The sequence below is a fragment of the Ictidomys tridecemlineatus genome, chromosome 2, assembly GCF_052094955.1.
Source record: "Ictidomys tridecemlineatus isolate mIctTri1 chromosome 2, mIctTri1.hap1, whole genome shotgun sequence".
Classification (NCBI taxonomy): domain Eukaryota; kingdom Metazoa; phylum Chordata; class Mammalia; order Rodentia; family Sciuridae; genus Ictidomys; species Ictidomys tridecemlineatus.
The window spans coordinates 30,315,906-30,334,534 of NC_135478.1; the positions used below are offsets into that span (position 1 = coordinate 30,315,906).

Below are 18,629 nucleotides of genomic sequence, written 5' to 3' on the forward strand. Positions count from 1 at the left end.
AATTGAAAAGCTACCAACACTTAAGGAGAAAAGAGCAGGAGTAGAGCCAGCCAGGAAAGGTAAAGAGATAGAATCCCCAGGACCTGAAGGCGTTACCATGGTGGTGGTCTCTGAGCCGAGAGGGTCTAACTGATGCTCCCAAGTGCTGGCTACAAAGGGAACCGTGGCCTACCACAAAGCAGGTTTAGACTTGGGATACTTGCCCAGAATAATTCCAAGGCCCCAGCAAGACAAGAACCCAGGGGGCTGGAAGACCTAACAAGCCCAGCAGGGATGGTAATGAGTATCTCAGGATGAATCAGGTTTCACCAATAACGGCCTAATCTCTTACCTTTTTCTTACTGCATGAGACATGAAACAAGAGCAAAGCCTCAGGTGTTTGAGGGAAGTGTCATGCTAAGAATCAAGGGCTAGATTTCTCGCCAATCCAGGAGGTTAGGGGTTCAGAATCAAAATTTAATAAATTTATGGAAAAAAATTAAGATGCAACACTCTTTGCATACCTGAGTTTGTAATTTAAGGTCAATCACCACTGCAAATTAATTAGAATATTAAATTTTACTGCCACACAGTATGTTTAGTTGGAATGGTAACTAATGGCTCTTACAGATAAAATTTCAGAATGTCTTTCTAGCTTATTTAACTTTGAGAAAAAAGATTTCAAAAATGGTGTGCTGGGGGCTTTACCACATTCACACATTAAAACACATAAATACCACACCCGCAAATTCAACTATGCAAAACAACTCGTAACATACACATAAAGAAGTGAAAGGCTATTGAAACTGAACCATTTTCCTCTGTTTTTTTCCCCTCTAATTTTATGTAATATGGTTATGTTATAGTGTAAAAGAAGTTAGCATGGCTTTCAGTTTATATCTAACTGTATCCAAAAGTTCATGGGTCGAAGGTTTGGTCCCCAGGGCAGTAATTTTCAGAAGTGAGACTTTTGGGGTGTGATTGGATCATGAAACATCTAAATTCATAAATGAATTAATCCTTTATGGAGTCATAATCTGATGGCATTATTGAAAGGTGGTGGAAACTGTAGGAGTGGGAGGTAGTTAGAAGAACCAGGTCCCTGGGGACATGAACTCAGGGACTATGTCTTGACCTCAGCTCTTTCTTCTCTTTTCCTCCCTGACTACCCTGAGGTAAGTAGCTTTCCTTCACCAACTCCTTCTGCCATGATGTTCTGCCTTACCACAGACTCATAGCAAATGAGCCAGCTGAGTGTGTATTAAAACAATCTGAAGCCCTGGGCGAAAATCAACCTTTCCTCCTGTGGGCTGTTTCTTCAGGTATTTTGTTACAGCAATGCAAAGCTAACTAACATGGCACATGAATTAAGATAGATGAAGGAAAGTAGCCTTATACGCTTTAAGCGCCACAGGAGACTTGGAGATCATTTTGTCCCATTTTACATATGAGAGACTGAGACTTATGTGGTGTAAATTGTTTGTGGTGATTTTAAAACATTGCCCCCCAATACTTTGATACTTTTCCCATTAAGTGGCAGGAGACTATGCTTCCTTCCTTTGCACTGGGTTTTGAACAAAATAAAATTTGGGGTTTGGATCAAAACAAAATTTTGAACAAAATAAAAATGTTTCTTTGAGCCAATAAGTCTTATTGTAAAATAACTAGAATATCCAAGGCCATGGAGCTGAGAGACTTAGTAAGAGGATTTGAGCTAGAATTCAGGTTTGAGTAGCATGGCGTGCTCCCTGCTTTGTATCAGGGCTATTGAGCACAGAGTGGCATCCAGAGACAGTACAATGAGTGGGAAGAGAATTGCCAACTTCATCTCATTCTTATGGTCCTGGAGAGAAAAAAATTGTAACTGCTGCAAAAATGATAGCTGTGTAAAAAAGTATATGAAATCAGTGAAAGAAAGAGTAATCCTTACATGATATTTTAATTACTATACAGTGTAAACATCTCCATTATTTCATTAAGATAGAAAATGAAACCAAATGAGACTTGTGGAGCTGTCAGAATCATTTTTGAAAAGTCTTTGCATGATTGAGAGTTATAAACTTGCGATTTTTTCACTTCAGAAGAATTCATACCAGGGGAATTGGTTAAAGCTCTGTAGTAGTTGAATGGTGTCCCCAAGGAGAAATGTCCATGTCCCAATCCCTGGAACCTGTGAGTGATTCTCTTTGGAAAAAGGATCTTTAGTCATATAACTAAGTTATGGATTTTGAGATGAGATGATCCTGGATTATCCAGGTGAGACCTAAATCAAATGACAAATATCCTCATGAGAAACACACAGAGAAAAGGATGGAGTGATATGAGGAGAGAGGCAGAAATTGGAGTGATGTGTCTACAAGCCAAGAAATGCTATGGGACACCTGGAGCCCATAGAAGCTAGGCAAAGCCAGGCTGAGACTGTCTGGTCTGGATTGTCCCTTAGCACTTTCAGAGGCCATACGGATCTGCATTCACCTTGTTTTCAGGCCTCTAGTCTCTCAAATAATAATTTACATTGGTTTAAGCTGCCAAAATTGAGGTGGTTAGCCCTAGGAAACTAATACAAGCTCATTGAGAGTTGTAAGATACCAAGAAACAAGACCATGGCTAGTGCCACAAGGGCAGATGCAGGACAATAATCAGGCTCATGCTCAGAGTTTCTTTGCAAAATCCAGGAAGTTTTATCTATAGGGTGTTTTATTCCAAAAGACATTGCTGATGAGGACATCCTGATGACATGCAGTCTGTATGTCTGTCTCCTCAAGTGGATCAGACTTCTAAAGGCCAAGAGCCTCCATTTCTTTCTTCACATTGATTAGAAGACTACTGTATGCTCCACTCAGTGCTAGGTGCTGGAATAAGATGCTGAGTTGCATGTATTTCTTGCTTTTAAGATGCCAGCAGATATTGGATAATGTACCATGTTGTATTCCACTTATGAATGTCAGATGAAGGAAAAAAAATGTGGAGAAAAACAGTTCAGAGGAGTAGACCTGTATTCAAATGATATGAACTTGAATAGGATACTTAATTCAATTTCCTTAACTGTAAAAGAAAATAATACCTTCTTTGTAGAGCTTAGGATGATTCGCATATGTATAAATCCATGCTATACATAAAGGTTATATTTGAAAATTCCACTAATGTTACTAATGAATAAGGGTCTAATGTTCCTAGAGAGTTTATACTTCACATTAAGGGATGATTTTTCAGATGGGACAAAGTCTGTTGAGCAGGGCAGTGGAGCCAGACTAATAGCTAAGGCTTCCTGTCTCACAGACCCTGTGTTTACCTCACAGCCATGCTACTCACCTGCATTAAATAGCCCCCTCAAAGAAGTTGATTTAACTCCAAGATTTGGGGGAAAATACATCCTTCAAATATTCTGTCATCACAACTTCATTTAAAGGAATGTAATAATAATAATAATAATGTCTAATAACTAATGCTTTTGTTCTAACCACTTTTAAAAAAGCATCTTATTTAGTTCTCACAACATTTCTAGGTAGGGCCTATCATGGTCAGCATTGTATACGTTAAGGAACCAAGAAATGGAAATAGTTGGGAGATTTGCCCAAAGTTACACAATAAGCGGCAGAGCTGGGATCTGAACTAATGGCATCTAGCTCCAGGAGTTTCTATGTTATTCACTTTGTTATCAACATTTAGATTTCATTATGAATATTTTGATGACCCTAAGATGCCAGGGCTACAGTTGTTCTGTGGTTTTCCATTATGGGAACAGGTTGAGGGAAGAACTTGGAGACAATTTCAGAAGCACTGTGCTACATAGGTGCCATACAGAAATGATTTTTAAGGATCATTTTGTGTGTGTGTGTGTGTGTGTGTGTGTGTGTGTGTGTGTAAAGAGAGAGCGAGAGAGAGAGAGAGAGAGAGAGAGAGAGCGAGCGCACATGCAAAAGAGCAAGCATTTCAGTGTGTGCAATTTTAGCTTAATTAGAATAGGAAGACTATTAACAAGTTATTTTTAAATGCATCAAAGATCAGGAGGTATATTAGAATTAAATTACACTGTGAGACTGATTGGCAGGCCATGTTATGTGGGCAAGTTCGCAGCCTTATCTTTATCAGCATAGTTTGCAAAGTAGGCCTGAAAGGCATGGCCCCAAACCCATGGAGTGTGGAGCTATAATTATTCAAGTAAAAAAAGAAACTAATTAGAAATGTGATAAGCAATGATTAGGCAGCCTATTTCAGGAGGAAAATGAACAAAATGAGCAGATGCCAACTGTGGTGGCTTCAGCAGAAAAGGACAGGCACACTGTAGAAATGAAAATTCCCTGTCTGTCACCTTGGGAAGGGATTTCCCTCAGGACTGGACCATTAGCATGTCATTTGAATAGAAAGCTTAAAACAAAAACAGTCACCACAAAATGGGAACTCTTGGGCACAAAGAGAACCTTGCATTCAAAAGATGTTGAATGGTGCAAGGGACTAGGTCCCTGCTGAGGGCACTTGGTGGCATACTGCCAGCTGGGAATGCTCCTGACCTTGCAGTAGCAAGAACTGAAATAACCCCAGCAGCACAGAGCCTGCAAGGGTGTCAGAGGACCTTGGCTCCTGTTTTGGCTGAAGCTCTTGGGCTTGAGCCCAGAGTCCTTGTGTGTTTGGTTTGAGGAATGACTTTCTTCCCCTGGGCTCCTGATGACCAAACCCACTTCTTCAGTACTAACAGCCTCTCCCTCCTCCATATTTTGAACTATTGAACCAGACCCTCAAGTCCCTCAGAGACTGCATCTTGTTGTCTCTCATTCCAGCTTTATCTGGTGTTTGGGATAGAAATGTGAGCTCTGGAGTCCAACTGCTTTAGTTCAAATTCTGATGCTAGTAATTACCAGCTACAGGACTGTTAGCAAGACCTTGCTCTCTGCCTCAGTTTCCTCATCTATAAAATGGAAGTAAGACTACTTCCATAGGTTATTCATGAGGATGAATGCAGCTAAAGAAAGCCAAGCAGAGAATAATGCATGGTGCTTACCAAGTACCCAGGAAAATGTTAGCAACTGATATGAACGTGCTTCCCTGGGTGGATCTCTCGTCTGCAATCATTCATAGTCACATCTCCTATAATTGCCACAAATATGTAACATTATCTACTTAGTCTATTTTAAAAAATCAATTCAATTTTTTCACTCGGTCACATTTTAGGCAATAATAGTTGTGAAAGCCCAGGCTTAATGTGTTAATAGGTTTCTCTAATACAGTTTAAAATCAAAACAGACGAACTAAAATAATGTTTTTAAAGTCTGGCACATTCTGAAATCATCTCAGATAGCAGTATACATTTCACACATTAAGAAACACAGTCTGCACTCCTTGCCTCACTCTCTCCCAATCATTCTTTCAGCGAGCACTTAAACAATTCTTATCAGGTGAGTGGAGAGAAAACTGAGCCATAGAGATGAACAAGCCCTTCCCAGGCTCTCACGGAGCAAACAGAGGCATAGAGGACCTAGGTAAGAATGTCAATCATGTGTCAATGGAGGAGTGGGGCATTTCCTCGTGGAGTGAGGTTTTATCCTGCTGGACAGGCCAGTTCCTTAAAAGAAGCTAGTATCTCAGCTGTTACGAATTCCAGTTCCGGGGCAACTTAGCTTTGCATCCTGATTCTACTTTGGGAGACCCTGAGCTCCTTGCCTGAGTTCTCTGATAATGTAATTTCTCAACTGCAAAATGGATTTTGCAAAATCTCACTCAGTTAGTGGAGGATTAAATCTAACACCATGGTAAATAGTGAATAAGCACTCTCTCTCATTCCTATCCTATAGCATATAAAATGTGTCTATTTTCCTATGTTATTGATGCTAAGATTTATCTCAAAATCTGCCTCTTTGAAAAAGGAGCACTTGGTATTTCCTAAACCAGCTTAGTATTGCCTAAAATGTATTGAAGGCTTTCCAGATTTAAGATGCAACTCTAAAGTCTTGCATGTATTCCTTATCACAAGGGTACATTGTGTATATAATAAGGCTTATAAAATCCATTTTAAACATGATAAACTAAGGCACCGAGAGGTTGTGCAATTTGACTGGATTGCACAGTTACTAAATGGAAGAGCAAGTAACCACTAAAACTAGTAACCATTAAGTTGCTACTAGCTAAAACAAGGCTATAACTAACCCCCACAGTAGGACCATATCATCTAGCTCAGTGATTCTTGGCTGAGAGGGATTTGTTTTCCAGGGATGCTTGGCAACGTCTGCAGACATTTTTTGGTGCCCAAGAGCTATGGGGTAAACATTACTGGAGTCTAGTGGGTAGAGACCAGGGATTCTACTAATCTCCCTACAATGCACAAGACAAACTCCCTCTCCCCAACAAAGGCTTATTCTAGCCCAAATATCAGCAGTACAATGGGTGAGAAACCCTGGTGTAAGCACTGCTGCATTGGTTATGAAGAGTCCAATCAATAACTCAACCACAAGCAACCACAAAAATCTCTCATTGTAAGACAGACAGTTTGAAGTTCAGGCAGAAAATCTCATCCACTTGGTCAGACAATAACCTGGAGTCAACTTCCTAAGGCACATTCTTCTTGCCATTCAGATAAGACAAAACATATGAGATGCAACATCTGGGGAAAAAAGCATAGGGGAGAAGCTCATCTCATGACAGCTGTCAAGAAGACAGACAATGGCCTGATGGTGAGCAGGATGGAGAAAAGAGAAGCAGGCACAAACTCTGGGAAGCTGTGGAAAAAGGCAAATCTAGGAGGAGAACACAGGTCCTGTGGTCATGTACAGCGACACCGGCCAGTACACAAGGATAAGGATCAGGCCAATAGCAGCTGCTGCATCTAGTATTAGTGAGCTCTGCTTCATCTAGTATTAGTGAGCTTCTGCGACTGTTTTGTTTATTTATTTAAAGAAAATTGAGATGGACAGGGGAAGACAATAAATATGGAAAAGTTGGAGAGGACTTTTCTGGTGACGCTTTTTTTATAAATCACAAAATCATCCAATGAGCCAAACAGGTTTCACTACCAGGAAGAGAAACAGGAGGCAGAATGCTCACCTGAGTATTTTGGCTTTATTCAATTCTAATAAACGTTTTATTTATATAAAAGACAAACAATGCATAGAATGAAAATAAGTGCTTGAGACTTTTGATATAAAAGAGTATCTAGCATTCACATTCCTATTTTAATAACATGAGTACAGCTGAAGTGTTCCATAGAAGAATAAAACTTTTCCCTTTAAGTATAGTAGTGAATGAAAGTCAGTATATTTAGGAACTACAGAATGTTATTCCTTGGTCTTTTTCTGGTATAAGAGAAATAAACAAAACAAGCCACAGTATCATCTGATACTACATTCCAGTTTATGATGCTGATGACCTGGGATGTGGTAACACTCTTAAATCTTGGCATATCCCACGGATGGACCAGTATTCTAGAAATTCACCACTAGAGGTCAATGAGCAACAACGATTGGGATGGCATCGGCAAGACCGAAGGTGCAAGTGGAATTTCTGGGTGCCTCCATGATATTGCAGCCAGGCTGTCCTTAACTGAGCCCACCCACCTGGAACAGGGTGCCTAGAAGGTACATCCCCAATTCAGCGTGTACCCTAAAACCTCAATGAGATAAGGGCTTCCACAATCCAAACAGAGCTCATTTGCTCTCAGTTCCTCTCTAATATTCCTATTTGGCTGAAAATAAGTAGCTTCAAAAACATGTTTTAAAAAAGAGATTGTTACTTGCAGCATTAACACTTGTTTGTGGATTAACAAGTTTCCTATGGAGTATTAAAGCTCATTCTTTGCTCAGGTCCACGTGGACCCAGGTTTTCCTAACTGCAAATGGGATTCTTAGATCCCACATTCAAGTCCTCAAGAATAATTTCTGCAAAGGGTTGAAGGCGGATGTGATGCAGAGAGCAGTTATCACGAGAAAATTTCCTGGAGTAAGGAGCTTCCCTCCTTAATGCAGAAGGAAAAAAAAAAAAACTTTTAACACAGAAGCAAAAAAAAAAGACTTCTGTTAACCAGGACCACATAAAGGAGACCCCATTGATCCAGTAAAAGCTTCAAATCTTAACACCAGAAAAGACAAAAAACCCTGTTATGTAGGGACAGAAGGACAGCTTGAATGCATACTCCTTATAAGGGATCTTAATTAGGGGCAGGTTTCATAACTAGGGTGCATGTGTGGGAAGTGGAACAGTGGAAAACACAAATGTTTACAGTGAGAAGAGAAGCAGCTTTTTAAGTGAGTCCACACCTTCTTTCTGTAAATGATGAGGACTGGCGAAAACTGGAAACCATCTGCTCTCCTTACCTGGAATCCAAAATTTTCTGCAAAATCTCCAAATATTTTTTAAAAAGTGGCTCAACTTTTCAAAATGCTCTGTTGGCCAAATGAAACGTATGTTCAGAGTGCCTGAGGACACCATCCTGACAGCAACAGTGTTGGGGAGTTGAGATCCTTTCTAGACCAGAATGTGCTAGAGCATTCAGGAGCCAAGAAAAATGAAATCTATTGGTATTTGCATAGAAAGCCAGGGACTCAAGCCCAGTGTGACCAAAAAAAAAAAAAAAAAAAAAAAAAGAGCCCTAGAATTGGGGGTCTTGTTTATGTTTTGCTTTAAAGAAAGGATAAAATTTGGGAATGGACAAGAGTAGCCCAAGTGTAGGGGGAAGATTAACAAAGAAGAAATACCTTATTAGTAGGCGGTGTGGCAATATCCTGGGTGGGAAGAAATTTGTTCTTGTTTTCTGCAGCCTGTGAAAGATGGGGATAACCTTTAAAGTATTATAGGGGTCTGAGTATCTGACCCCTATAATATTAGGTTGTGAGGAGGGAGGTTCAAAATCAGTTGCAGGTTTTGGGTGCCAATCAAAAAGTCCAGGAGAAAATCGGCACACAGGATCCCCAGGAACACTGATCCCCAAACACAGTGCAAGTGTATACTCAGCTCCAGGACCAGAAGAGAACTCTCGTGTGGGGGATATTTATTGCAAAAGCAAGTGCAACGTGGCCAAAGCAGGCTCGGAGACACGGGTCCTCTCTCCTAATGCAAAGCTCCCCGAGTGGAGAGTCAGAGAACCATCGCCTGTGTGATTGTCAAGTGCCAATGCTGTCATGGATCCTTCCTTCTCTGCTCGGTTCTGGAGCTCTACAATAAAACCAGTTTCCTGGGAATATTTGATCTTTTTCCTCGTCTCTTTTCAGAGTATGGCTATAGATATAGATATAGACATATATGGATATATATATATATATATAAAACATAGCTATTCCATATTTATATACAGGCATTAATAAAGTGCAAATGTTATTGGCTATTGTAAAAATCAATCTCATTTCCTGAGGAAGTGCTAACACAGCTTATCCTATGACAACGTCAAAGGCATAGAATGCTCTCTGTCACCCACTCCCTGACGCCGCTGCTTTTCTGCTCATCCACAGCTCATAGGGAGGGAGCAACGCCCTTGGTTTTCCGGGAAGCATCCGTCCAGGGGCAGCTTCCTGCTGCCTCTGTTCTTTGGTGAGAGAGGCAGCCTCTTTGGACTTGGCCCAGCCTGCCCTGCTCCAGTCGAGCTATTTGGTAGTGTTCAGTGAGCCGTCTTCTGGAATCTTCTCCTCAGAGCAGCTCCTCCCCGAGAGTCTGTCCAGGTGCTCCAGCTCACTGAAGCGCTCGGCCACACACTGGGCGGTGAGCCGGGCCTCCGGGTCGTGGTCCCAGCACTCAGTCAGCGTCTCGCACACCATTTGGATGCCCTAGAGCGGGAGAGAAAGGGTCAAAGATGACCATCAGTGGGTGGGGTCTGTGGAACTAACAGTGATACATCATTTACCAGGTTCTGAGTTCAGATTGAGGCTGACTCTTGATGTTGTATGTCTTGTGGGTCTTGGCAAATTTGTAATGACATGTATCGGCCATTATAGTATGACATGGTGCAAGTTCTCAGCACCCCTCCCTTCCCTGCACTCCCTCTCTCCCTCCTTTCCTTGCCTTTTTTTAGGGGGGTGGGGTGGGATGGGTACCGAGGATTAAACTCAGGGGCACTCGACCACTGAGCCACATCCTCAGCCTTATTTTATATTTTATTTAGAAACAGGGTCTCACTGAGTTTCTAAGCGCCTCGCTGCCATCCCAAAAGGCTTTGAACCCAGGATCCTCCTGCCTCAGCCTCCTGAACCACTGGGATTACAAGTGTGCCTCACTGCACTCAGTTCCCTTGCCTTTTATTGTCTATAGTTTTTATACCTGGATCATTTGTACCTTTATATTGTAACAGGGCCAATACCCCAGGCCAGAGTGGTGGACAGACAGACATTAGCCTCCTTTCATTTGTAAAGTCTGTGACTCAGTAGCAGCTTCCAAGAGCTGTCAAGGATGACCTCTGTGAATATCAGGCTGGACCTGGTGATACTGCTGTCTTTGTATGTCAGAGGTACTTGACTGTAAGCTAGGGTCCACTGTACCACCCTGATCCAATAAGCCCATTCAGGAAATGCTGGCCAGGAATGTGGTGAGAGTTTTCTCTCACTGGCTTAACTTTTATTTTGTATTGCTAGTGTTTTTGTCACCATCTCAAGTTCTTTTTTTTTTAAAAAAAAAGCAGGTAGAAGTTAAACAGGCTGACAGACAGAAATAATAAAAAGAGTTCTTCCCACATAGAGGGTCAATATTGCCATTGATGATCTCTCCCATAGGTGGCTGGAGTGGGACACATACCTTCACACTGTCTTGGATTGCTGGCATATGCTTTCCAATACCAGCAACTTTCCCAACACACCTAGGAATCCCTCTCTCCCTCCCTACCCCATGAGTTCTTGATGTTGAATTAATTGCATAATTCACCTAATTGACGGTATTGATTGATGGCCCTGTTAAGAGTAGAGTGTTATTGTTGGTACTCGGTAACATTTATTTTATTCTGACACTGTAATTACAGGCAGTAAATTAAATTAAATATTAAGCATTAACTTGAAATCAATAGGGCAACAAATCTCATTAAGAGAAAAAATGTATTATGCAAATTCTTTCCAGAATTTTATCATCATGAATAATGGCTTCATTATAAGAAACGTACAACAGAGGAGGTAACGGGGTTTGAAAGGAACATACCACTCCAGTACCTTCTGACTTTAGAGTTTATGCAAACAGTCTTGCATTTTTAGAGTTGGAGACAATTCTCCTGAAGCCCCAGAGAAACCCCTGACCCTCCACACTCTTGAGTTATTTCCATCTGTCCTCTGCTGGGACTCTGGGCCAGGACTGGCTCAGACCAGGCTTCCTGCTCCATTTGTCTTCCCGATTACGCCTGATTTGTTGTTTCTGTTTCTTATCTGAATTTGCCTTGCCCTTAGGAAAACCTTAGGTGACATAGCCTCGCCTTTATGGATGACTTTATGGATGACGGAATCCATCCAAAGGAGGTCATTCCAAAGGAGGTCAGCAAGGGTTTTGCTTGGTAGAAAGAACTGTTTTGTCAGTGAGCTGGGGGTGGGGGGGGCGGTACTTTTCTCTCTTATTCTTCACCAAGGGCCCTTTCGTGGGTGTTTCAGACATAGGGCCAGTTATCTTTCATTCACCACCTACTGTTGTCTCCTTGTTCTTTGATAACTGCCCTCAAGTGCACCCCAAGCAAAGAATTTTGACAAGCCTCCTGGGAAGTCCGGACTATGGCCTTCTAGGGGAAGTCTTAGCTTTTAGTTCCTTTTTTTTTTTTTTTTTGGTGGTACAGGGGATTGAACTTAGGGGCCCTCCACCACTGAGCCACATTCTCAACTCTATTTAGAGACAGGGTCTCACTGAGTTGCTTTAGCACCTCGCTTTTGCTGAGGCTGGCTTTGAACTCATGATCCTCCTGCCTCAGGCTCCAGAGCTATTAGAATTACAGGTGTGTACCACCAAGCCTGGAACTTAGCTTCTATTTCTTTCCTTTCTTTCTTTCTTTCTTTCTTTCTTTCTTTCTTTCTTTCTTTCTTTCTTTCTTTCTTTCTTTCTTTCTAACTAACAAAGATGACCTATTTTAAAAAAAATACTTGTTTTTTTAGTTGTAGAGGAACACAATACCTTTTTAAAAAACTTTATTTATTTTTATGTAATGCTAAGGATCGAACCCAGTGCCTCACACATGCTAGGCAAGGGCTCTACCACTGAGCCAGCCCCAAGCTTCTATTTCTTAAAAAGAAAAATTAAGAAGCCATTAGGATGTCCCAACACACAGGCCTCCCCCTCTTTCCCTGGCATTTTCCTCTTCTTTGCCTTCCTGCATCCACAGTGGCAAGCCAGCCCCTTTTCCCCAGGTGTGCGCACATGAGCCTCTCCCAGCTCTGCAGGCACAACCTGCAAACACCTACTCGTGGCCCCTGAACACCACAGCCCCTTCTCAGCCCAGCTGCCTGACAACCCTGTTGTTTTGCAATCATTAAGCATTTCTTTCCGGAGCTGAAGAATCCCAGAGGAAATGACTTGGAACCCAGAGGGATTGAGACATAAACTCCTGATATGAAGGCATGAGAGTGAACAGCAGAGGCTGCAAGCAAGCATTTTAACTCAGAACCAAGGGGGCCTGGAAAATGCGACAAATGCTCTTCAAATGGTTACTTGTGAGCTCTCGGAATGCTGTGTATATCTGCTGCTTGCAACTTAAAATAGGATCATCAACTGTATTGAAATGTCTTTTTAAACAAATTGAAGAGGGTTATAGGACACAAGGGGACCTGCCTTCTGATTCAAGCCCAATATCCCAGAATTCTCTCTAAGTAAGAGGTTCCTTTGGATGACTCTTATTCGCTTTTCAAAGCTGTCACTCCTTACCTGGTGATTGAGCCAGAAGCTGGGGATTTCTGGTCGTCCTCGGTCTCTCAACACATTGTCCTTCATGCTCTCAACACAGGGGTGCTCCCGCACTTTGGAACCGAAGGGAGGCTCGTAATCTTTCACTTCTGTGAAGCAAGAGGCAGACACAGGTCAACGGAGCATTGTGTGTGTGACCTGGGGATATGAGCATGTAGACGTGCTGGGCTGGAGGGGCAGCACGCAATACATATTTAAATACTCTAAGAGTGATTTTTAGTAGTAGTGGATTAAAATAAGAAGAAAAGAGTGGTTGTGAAGGATCCTGGGAAATACTCAACCAATGACTGCTGAGTACCTTCCATGTGACACAGAACTAGCGGCTGGCAACAGAATGGATGGAGAACCAGGCGGATAACCCACACAGGTTACATTTTAATGCATTTAAATCTAATTCTCAATGGGATGATATTACCCCAAAGGGATGGAATCGGTTCTTGGGAGGCAGGGAAACCATACATATTGCAATGGTTTGTAGTCCTCTAGAGGTCCACAGTACACAGACTTAATAAGTATTGCTAAACTTCATGAGGGCTATCCAGCCATACAAAGGCATGGAGTTCAGATACATGCTCCAATCTGGATGGAACTTAACAGCATGAGGCTAAAGAAAATAAGACCAATGTAAAAGGACAGATGTCATATGATTCCCCTTCTGGGAGGTACTTTGATGCAATAATTTACATTATTCCACCAAAGCTCACATTGAAATTGAGTTGTTATCGTGAGGTATTAAGAGTGAGACCTTTAAGAGGTGATCAAGTCAGGAGAGCTCTGCCTTCATGGATAGAGTAAACCTTCCAGGGATTAATTGATAGGTGGATTAATCCATTTTAAGAGTGGGTCTGTTATAAAAGACAAATTGGCCCTGTCTCTTGTTTGTGCCCCTCTTGCCATATGTGCTGCCTTGGGACTCTGCAGAGTCCCTGCCAGTAAGAGGGTGCCATACTCTTGGACCTCTCTCTCTCCAGAACCAAGAGTCAAAATAAATCTCTTTCCTTTCTAAATTACCCAGGTATTTTGTTATAGTAACAGAAAAGTGCCTAAGATATTTGAATAGGCAAATGAGTAAAAAAAGAAAAAGTAGAGTGGTGGCTGTCCAGGGATTTGGGGACAGGAAGGAGGAGAGGAGTATGGGAAGATGGAGTTCACACTGATGGATAAGAAGTTTCAGTTGGGGAAGATGGAAGACTTATAGAAATAGGGGTACACTGGCACAACATTGTGAATGTACTTAAAAATGGCTAAAAATGTTCAATATGGCAACGTTTAAGTTATGTGTATTTCTCACATGGGAAAAAAGCATAGGATGATGAGGGAAAATTGTCTACAAAGGCTCTTTATGATAGGAATAATGAATAAAAGGTTGAAAAAAATACTATCTTGATGGGTTCACACAGGGACATATTATATCAGCATTAACAAAAGTTTAGAAGGTAATTTTCTTTCAATTACATGCTGTGACGAAAACAACTGGATGACATGGCCCTGCACTGGGTCTGCAGGTTTCAGCTTTGGTCAACTTCCTCATGCAACCTTCCTGGAGCTTCCCCCCCCCACACACACAGGTCTCCCTGGCTAGATGTCCTGGGCTCAGCCTGACTTCCACATGTATCAGCTTTACCTATAATCACTGTTCATTTGTCTCTCAGACGGTGAGCGATCAAGAGAAAAATCCCTTTCTATCTATTCCTAGTGCCTGTGGCAAGGGCCATCCTTCCAACGAGAGCTCTCAAGGAGCACTTTAGTGAGTGAGTGAATGGGTGAGTGAATCTCAGGTCCTGTCCACAGTGGCAGTGCATAAACTCCAGGCGAACCGTAAAACGACACACTAATTTAAAAGAAAGAGTAGATCAATACACATATCCATGAAGCATGGGACAATTTACAAGACAGAAGACACTCCTGGACTAAAACATGACTGAGCTGGATGGGAACGGTGGGCTGAATGCTGCATTTTTCACAAAGTAAGATCCTTGGCTTTTAGGTAAAAATGAATGAATGAATGAATGAATGAATGAACAAATAAATAAAAGAAAGAAAAGGAAAAAAAATCACTTCTAACTAAAGTAAAATTATTGAGTAAAACTTTCAACAGTTTGCCTTTCCAGGTGGAGAACTGAAGAAGCTTCATAACAAAATGACATTTTGCAAAGGAATAGCTAATTTATTTATTTGCTTTTTTTTTTTTTTTTTGCTTTGCTTTGTTATGTTCTTTCTTTCGCTTCCCAGAACCCTACTTGCATATTTATCATCTTCAGCTTCACCCAAATAGAAGGGCTGCCAGGATATTTTCTTTTTTTTTTCCTTTTTTTTTTTAATACTTTGAAATACAGGAACATTTGGGGTGAAAGCCTCCTGTCACATCGAGACAAATGCGATCCATCGTTCTATTCTGAATGTCTGCTTTTGATTTCAAGTGCCCAAGTACTTCAGGCACACTGCTCCAGGAGTGAGATCTGAATTTTGATCTGCATACTATTTACTTCTTTCTTCCATTCCCTATCTTCCATCGAACTTATAAATTCCTAAGCCCCAAGACAGAGGCCGAGTTTTATGTCTTTGCTGTACACGGAATTGGCATTCAATAAATGAGCTGGCTTGAATTCAAGCAGAAGCGAGAAGTGAGGATTGGAGCTGCTTCTCTTCTGTAAAATGTGTGGACTGAAATAGACCTCCATGTTCCCTTCCAGATTTATCTCATAACCCAAACTAATCAAATTAGATAACAGCTCTGCCAGGATGTCTATAATATTAATTGCCCCTTGGATAATTGTTGTCAGTTTACAGCCTATCTCCAGTGGTTTTGGCTTTTTTAGCAGCCGTGGCTGGTGCCGATGCCCTTTCCCAAGAGCACCAGTCCCCAGCTGCTAAAAGTATTGGGTCATGAGGGCTCACATCTTCACTTCCAAAAGATTGTCATGGGCTGATGGGAACTGTCTAGCCTGGAGATTCCTGGACATGCCTGACTTATCCCAGGGGCAGCCTGTAGCCAATGACAAATTAATGTGGAAGTTCAACAGTCCGACCGTCTTGTTCTCAGGATAAATCTGTGGTGCAATTCACAACTGCAGAGCTTCCTGTGAGATCAGGCTGAGACTGCACCTCTCTCCAAATCACAAGTCTACCTAACTGCTTCCTCTGCCCTTTTCTGCTTCTCTTACTTCCTTCTCCTGAGATCTTATCCTCAATAAATATCACACCAAATGCCAAGAAGTAATCTCTCCTTTCTCCCTAGGCCTACATCTCAGTTGAACTGCACCATCTGACCATGGGGCAAGCCTTGTACCCTTTCTTAAGAAACTGTAAGTACTGAACCAGGAGGAACATCTGGAATTGCACACCATATGATGTTACTCTGATGAAGCTCCTTTGCTTTTTTTAGGAAGATTTTATGCTGTTTCCCTTCTGCCAACAAGGTCAAAGAGTTATTTATCCCTCAAGCATCAACAATTCCCAGACTTGTGCTCAGAAGGGACAGAGCAGAACAAGACCACAAGCAGGGGAAGAACCAAACCCAGCTGTCAATCTCACAACTCATAGTCTTTTTTTTTTGGTACCAGGGATTGAACTCAGGGGCACTCAAGCACTGAGCCACATCCTCAGCTCTATTTTGTATTTTATTTAGAGACAGGGAATCACTGTGTTGCTTAGCACCTTGCTTTTGCTGAGGCTGGCTTTGAACTTTCAATCCTCCCGCCTCAGCCTCCCAAACTGCTGGGATTACAGGCATGCGCCACCACACCTGGCATAACTGATAGTCTTTAAGAACAAAGAAAAAGTTACCATGGTGGAGATCATAACCCAGGGCTAGTTTATTTCCCTTCAAGCTCTAATCTTGAAAGTCACTATATAAACCACAGAACCACAGCATTTACTTTAATTTCATAAGTTCTGTGTGGACCAAAGCAGACTTCCATGGGAAATGAGACAAGAAGGTACTAGGCGTATTTTTTTTTTTTTTTTTTTTACGTAAAGAAAAAGTAATGACTATTTTTAGAGGAAGAAGAAACAAAGGCAATTATCCTTTCCCAGAGCAAGGAGATATATAACTAGGCTACTTCCTACTTCTCCTAAACCCTTGGAAAGTTGTGAGATTCCCCAGTATTCCAAAGGGATGCCTTCTTTGACTTGCAGGAGATATTATAGGGAGGGGGGTGAAGGGTAGTCAGGAAAGTGCTGGTGAAGGGACGGTGCCCTTGAGCTATACTGGGAGGACCTATGAATCTTCTGCCTCTAAGTTTAAAATAGAAAAGTCTGGTGCAAAATAGGGCTGGGAATGTGGCTCAGTGGTCAATTGCCCCTTTCAATCCCTGTTAACCACCCCCCAAAAAAGTCTGATGTGATCGCCATTTGACCCAAAATGGTATATTCCCATCTCTTGATATAAAAAGGGTTTTTCAGGTTGTAAGTGGGGATGGGGATTTGAAGTATGTGCATGTGTTAAGTCAACCTTTCTTCAATCTCAGAGATGTCATATTTATATAATATATATTTCCAAAACAGCTAATACACATTTACTTTTTTTTTCTTATTGTGGATTTTTGCAACTCATCCTTCTCTGTTCATTTCAACTATTTTGAATGTCCTACCCACACCCCTACTTTTTTTTCTCATGCCCACAGTGTGTACCAAGAAGACTCAGCTGTGTACACAGCTGCCTCCCTGTCAACATCTTGGAGACCTTCTCTGGGCAGTCAGGCAAAGGAGCTTATTTCCACCGTCACAGCTACTGAGGCAATGCCACTGGCCATTCTCAGGGCCTCCATGAGGATCTGGAGGATGTCCACTTACCCTATATCAGAGGCCATTCCCTCCTTGGGGGCATTTCCTAACTGATCCTCAATTCTTCTAACTACCCCACCAGATATGACAGAGATTTGCATGGACAACACAGGGGATGGCTATGGACACCTGAGTGGGAGCCTGGATTCTGAGAGAAGGACAGAGGGAAGGGGACCTCTGCTAGCTAGGTGAGTACCACATTCCATGGCAGGATAGTCTTGGGCCATAGAGCACAGGCAGTGCCTGGCAACAAGCCAGTGGCCCAGCCCTCTGCAACTCCAGCTCTCTCCCCTGGATGCCGTGATGCTCCATCCACCTTAGCAAAGTCGCTAGCTCCAAAAAAATCTTATCATTTATTCCTACTTATTGATTTCATGTCAGTGCTTAAAATATTTTTGTTTGGGAAAATATATTTGATTAATATTATGACATCACTGAAGACTTACTGAGAAAAGTAAACCTCTCTCCCACTCTGAACCCCTAATTTCTTTCACAAAAGTGGCTTTGTTTGATTTAAATCTTTTCCCTTCTTATTCATAAATAGGCACTTCCCAACCTATTTTTATTTTTTTTTTAATGAATGAGCAGGTCTTTCCCCTTCCATTCATGGAGGAGAGGCTTCAGTAAAACAAGAGTAGAAATGGATTACAAGAAAAATGAACCCTGCTTTGGGTGTTGTGAGCACATCACATTGCTATCAAAGTCACCAAACACCCACTTGCAGCTTCTGTGTCCTTATCATCTTGCAAATCTGAAATGAGCAGCACCTTCTTCGGGCCACTCTCAGAGCAGAACAGCTTTAGATGTTTCACAAGAAATGGGAGTTGCCTCTTGACAGGGGAAAACGAATGTTAAAGCTATTCAACACACTGTAGGGTATTCAAATAAGTCGGAGAATGTGGAAGAAGTCTTCAGAGACGTGCTCCAGTACTCTTTGCTTCAGTCGAGAAGACAGAGGTCCAAAGAGCACACCAGATTCCGGGAAGAACACTTAGAACTGCACGTGGTGTTACTGTCACTCTGATGGAAGT

At 41.9% G+C, this 18,629-nt stretch overlaps 1 protein-coding gene across 2 annotated transcripts in view; it reads right to left on the minus strand.

The window, feature by feature from the left end:
* Positions 1-7,007: 7,007 nt before the first annotated feature.
* The window catches only part of Tgfbr2 (transforming growth factor beta receptor 2), an 83,599-nt gene continuing 71,977 nt past the window's right edge, over positions 7,008-18,629 (minus strand). For both annotated transcript variants that reach the window (XM_005317310.5, XM_005317311.5), the window contains 2 exons: positions 12,775-12,902; positions 7,008-9,722 (listed from right to left, as the gene is read on the minus strand). In XM_005317310.5, coding sequence (XP_005317367.1) covers positions 9,543-9,722; positions 12,775-12,902 — 308 coding nt within the window. In that variant the 3' untranslated portion in view covers positions 7,008-9,542. The remainder of the gene's footprint in view (positions 9,723-12,774; positions 12,903-18,629) is intronic.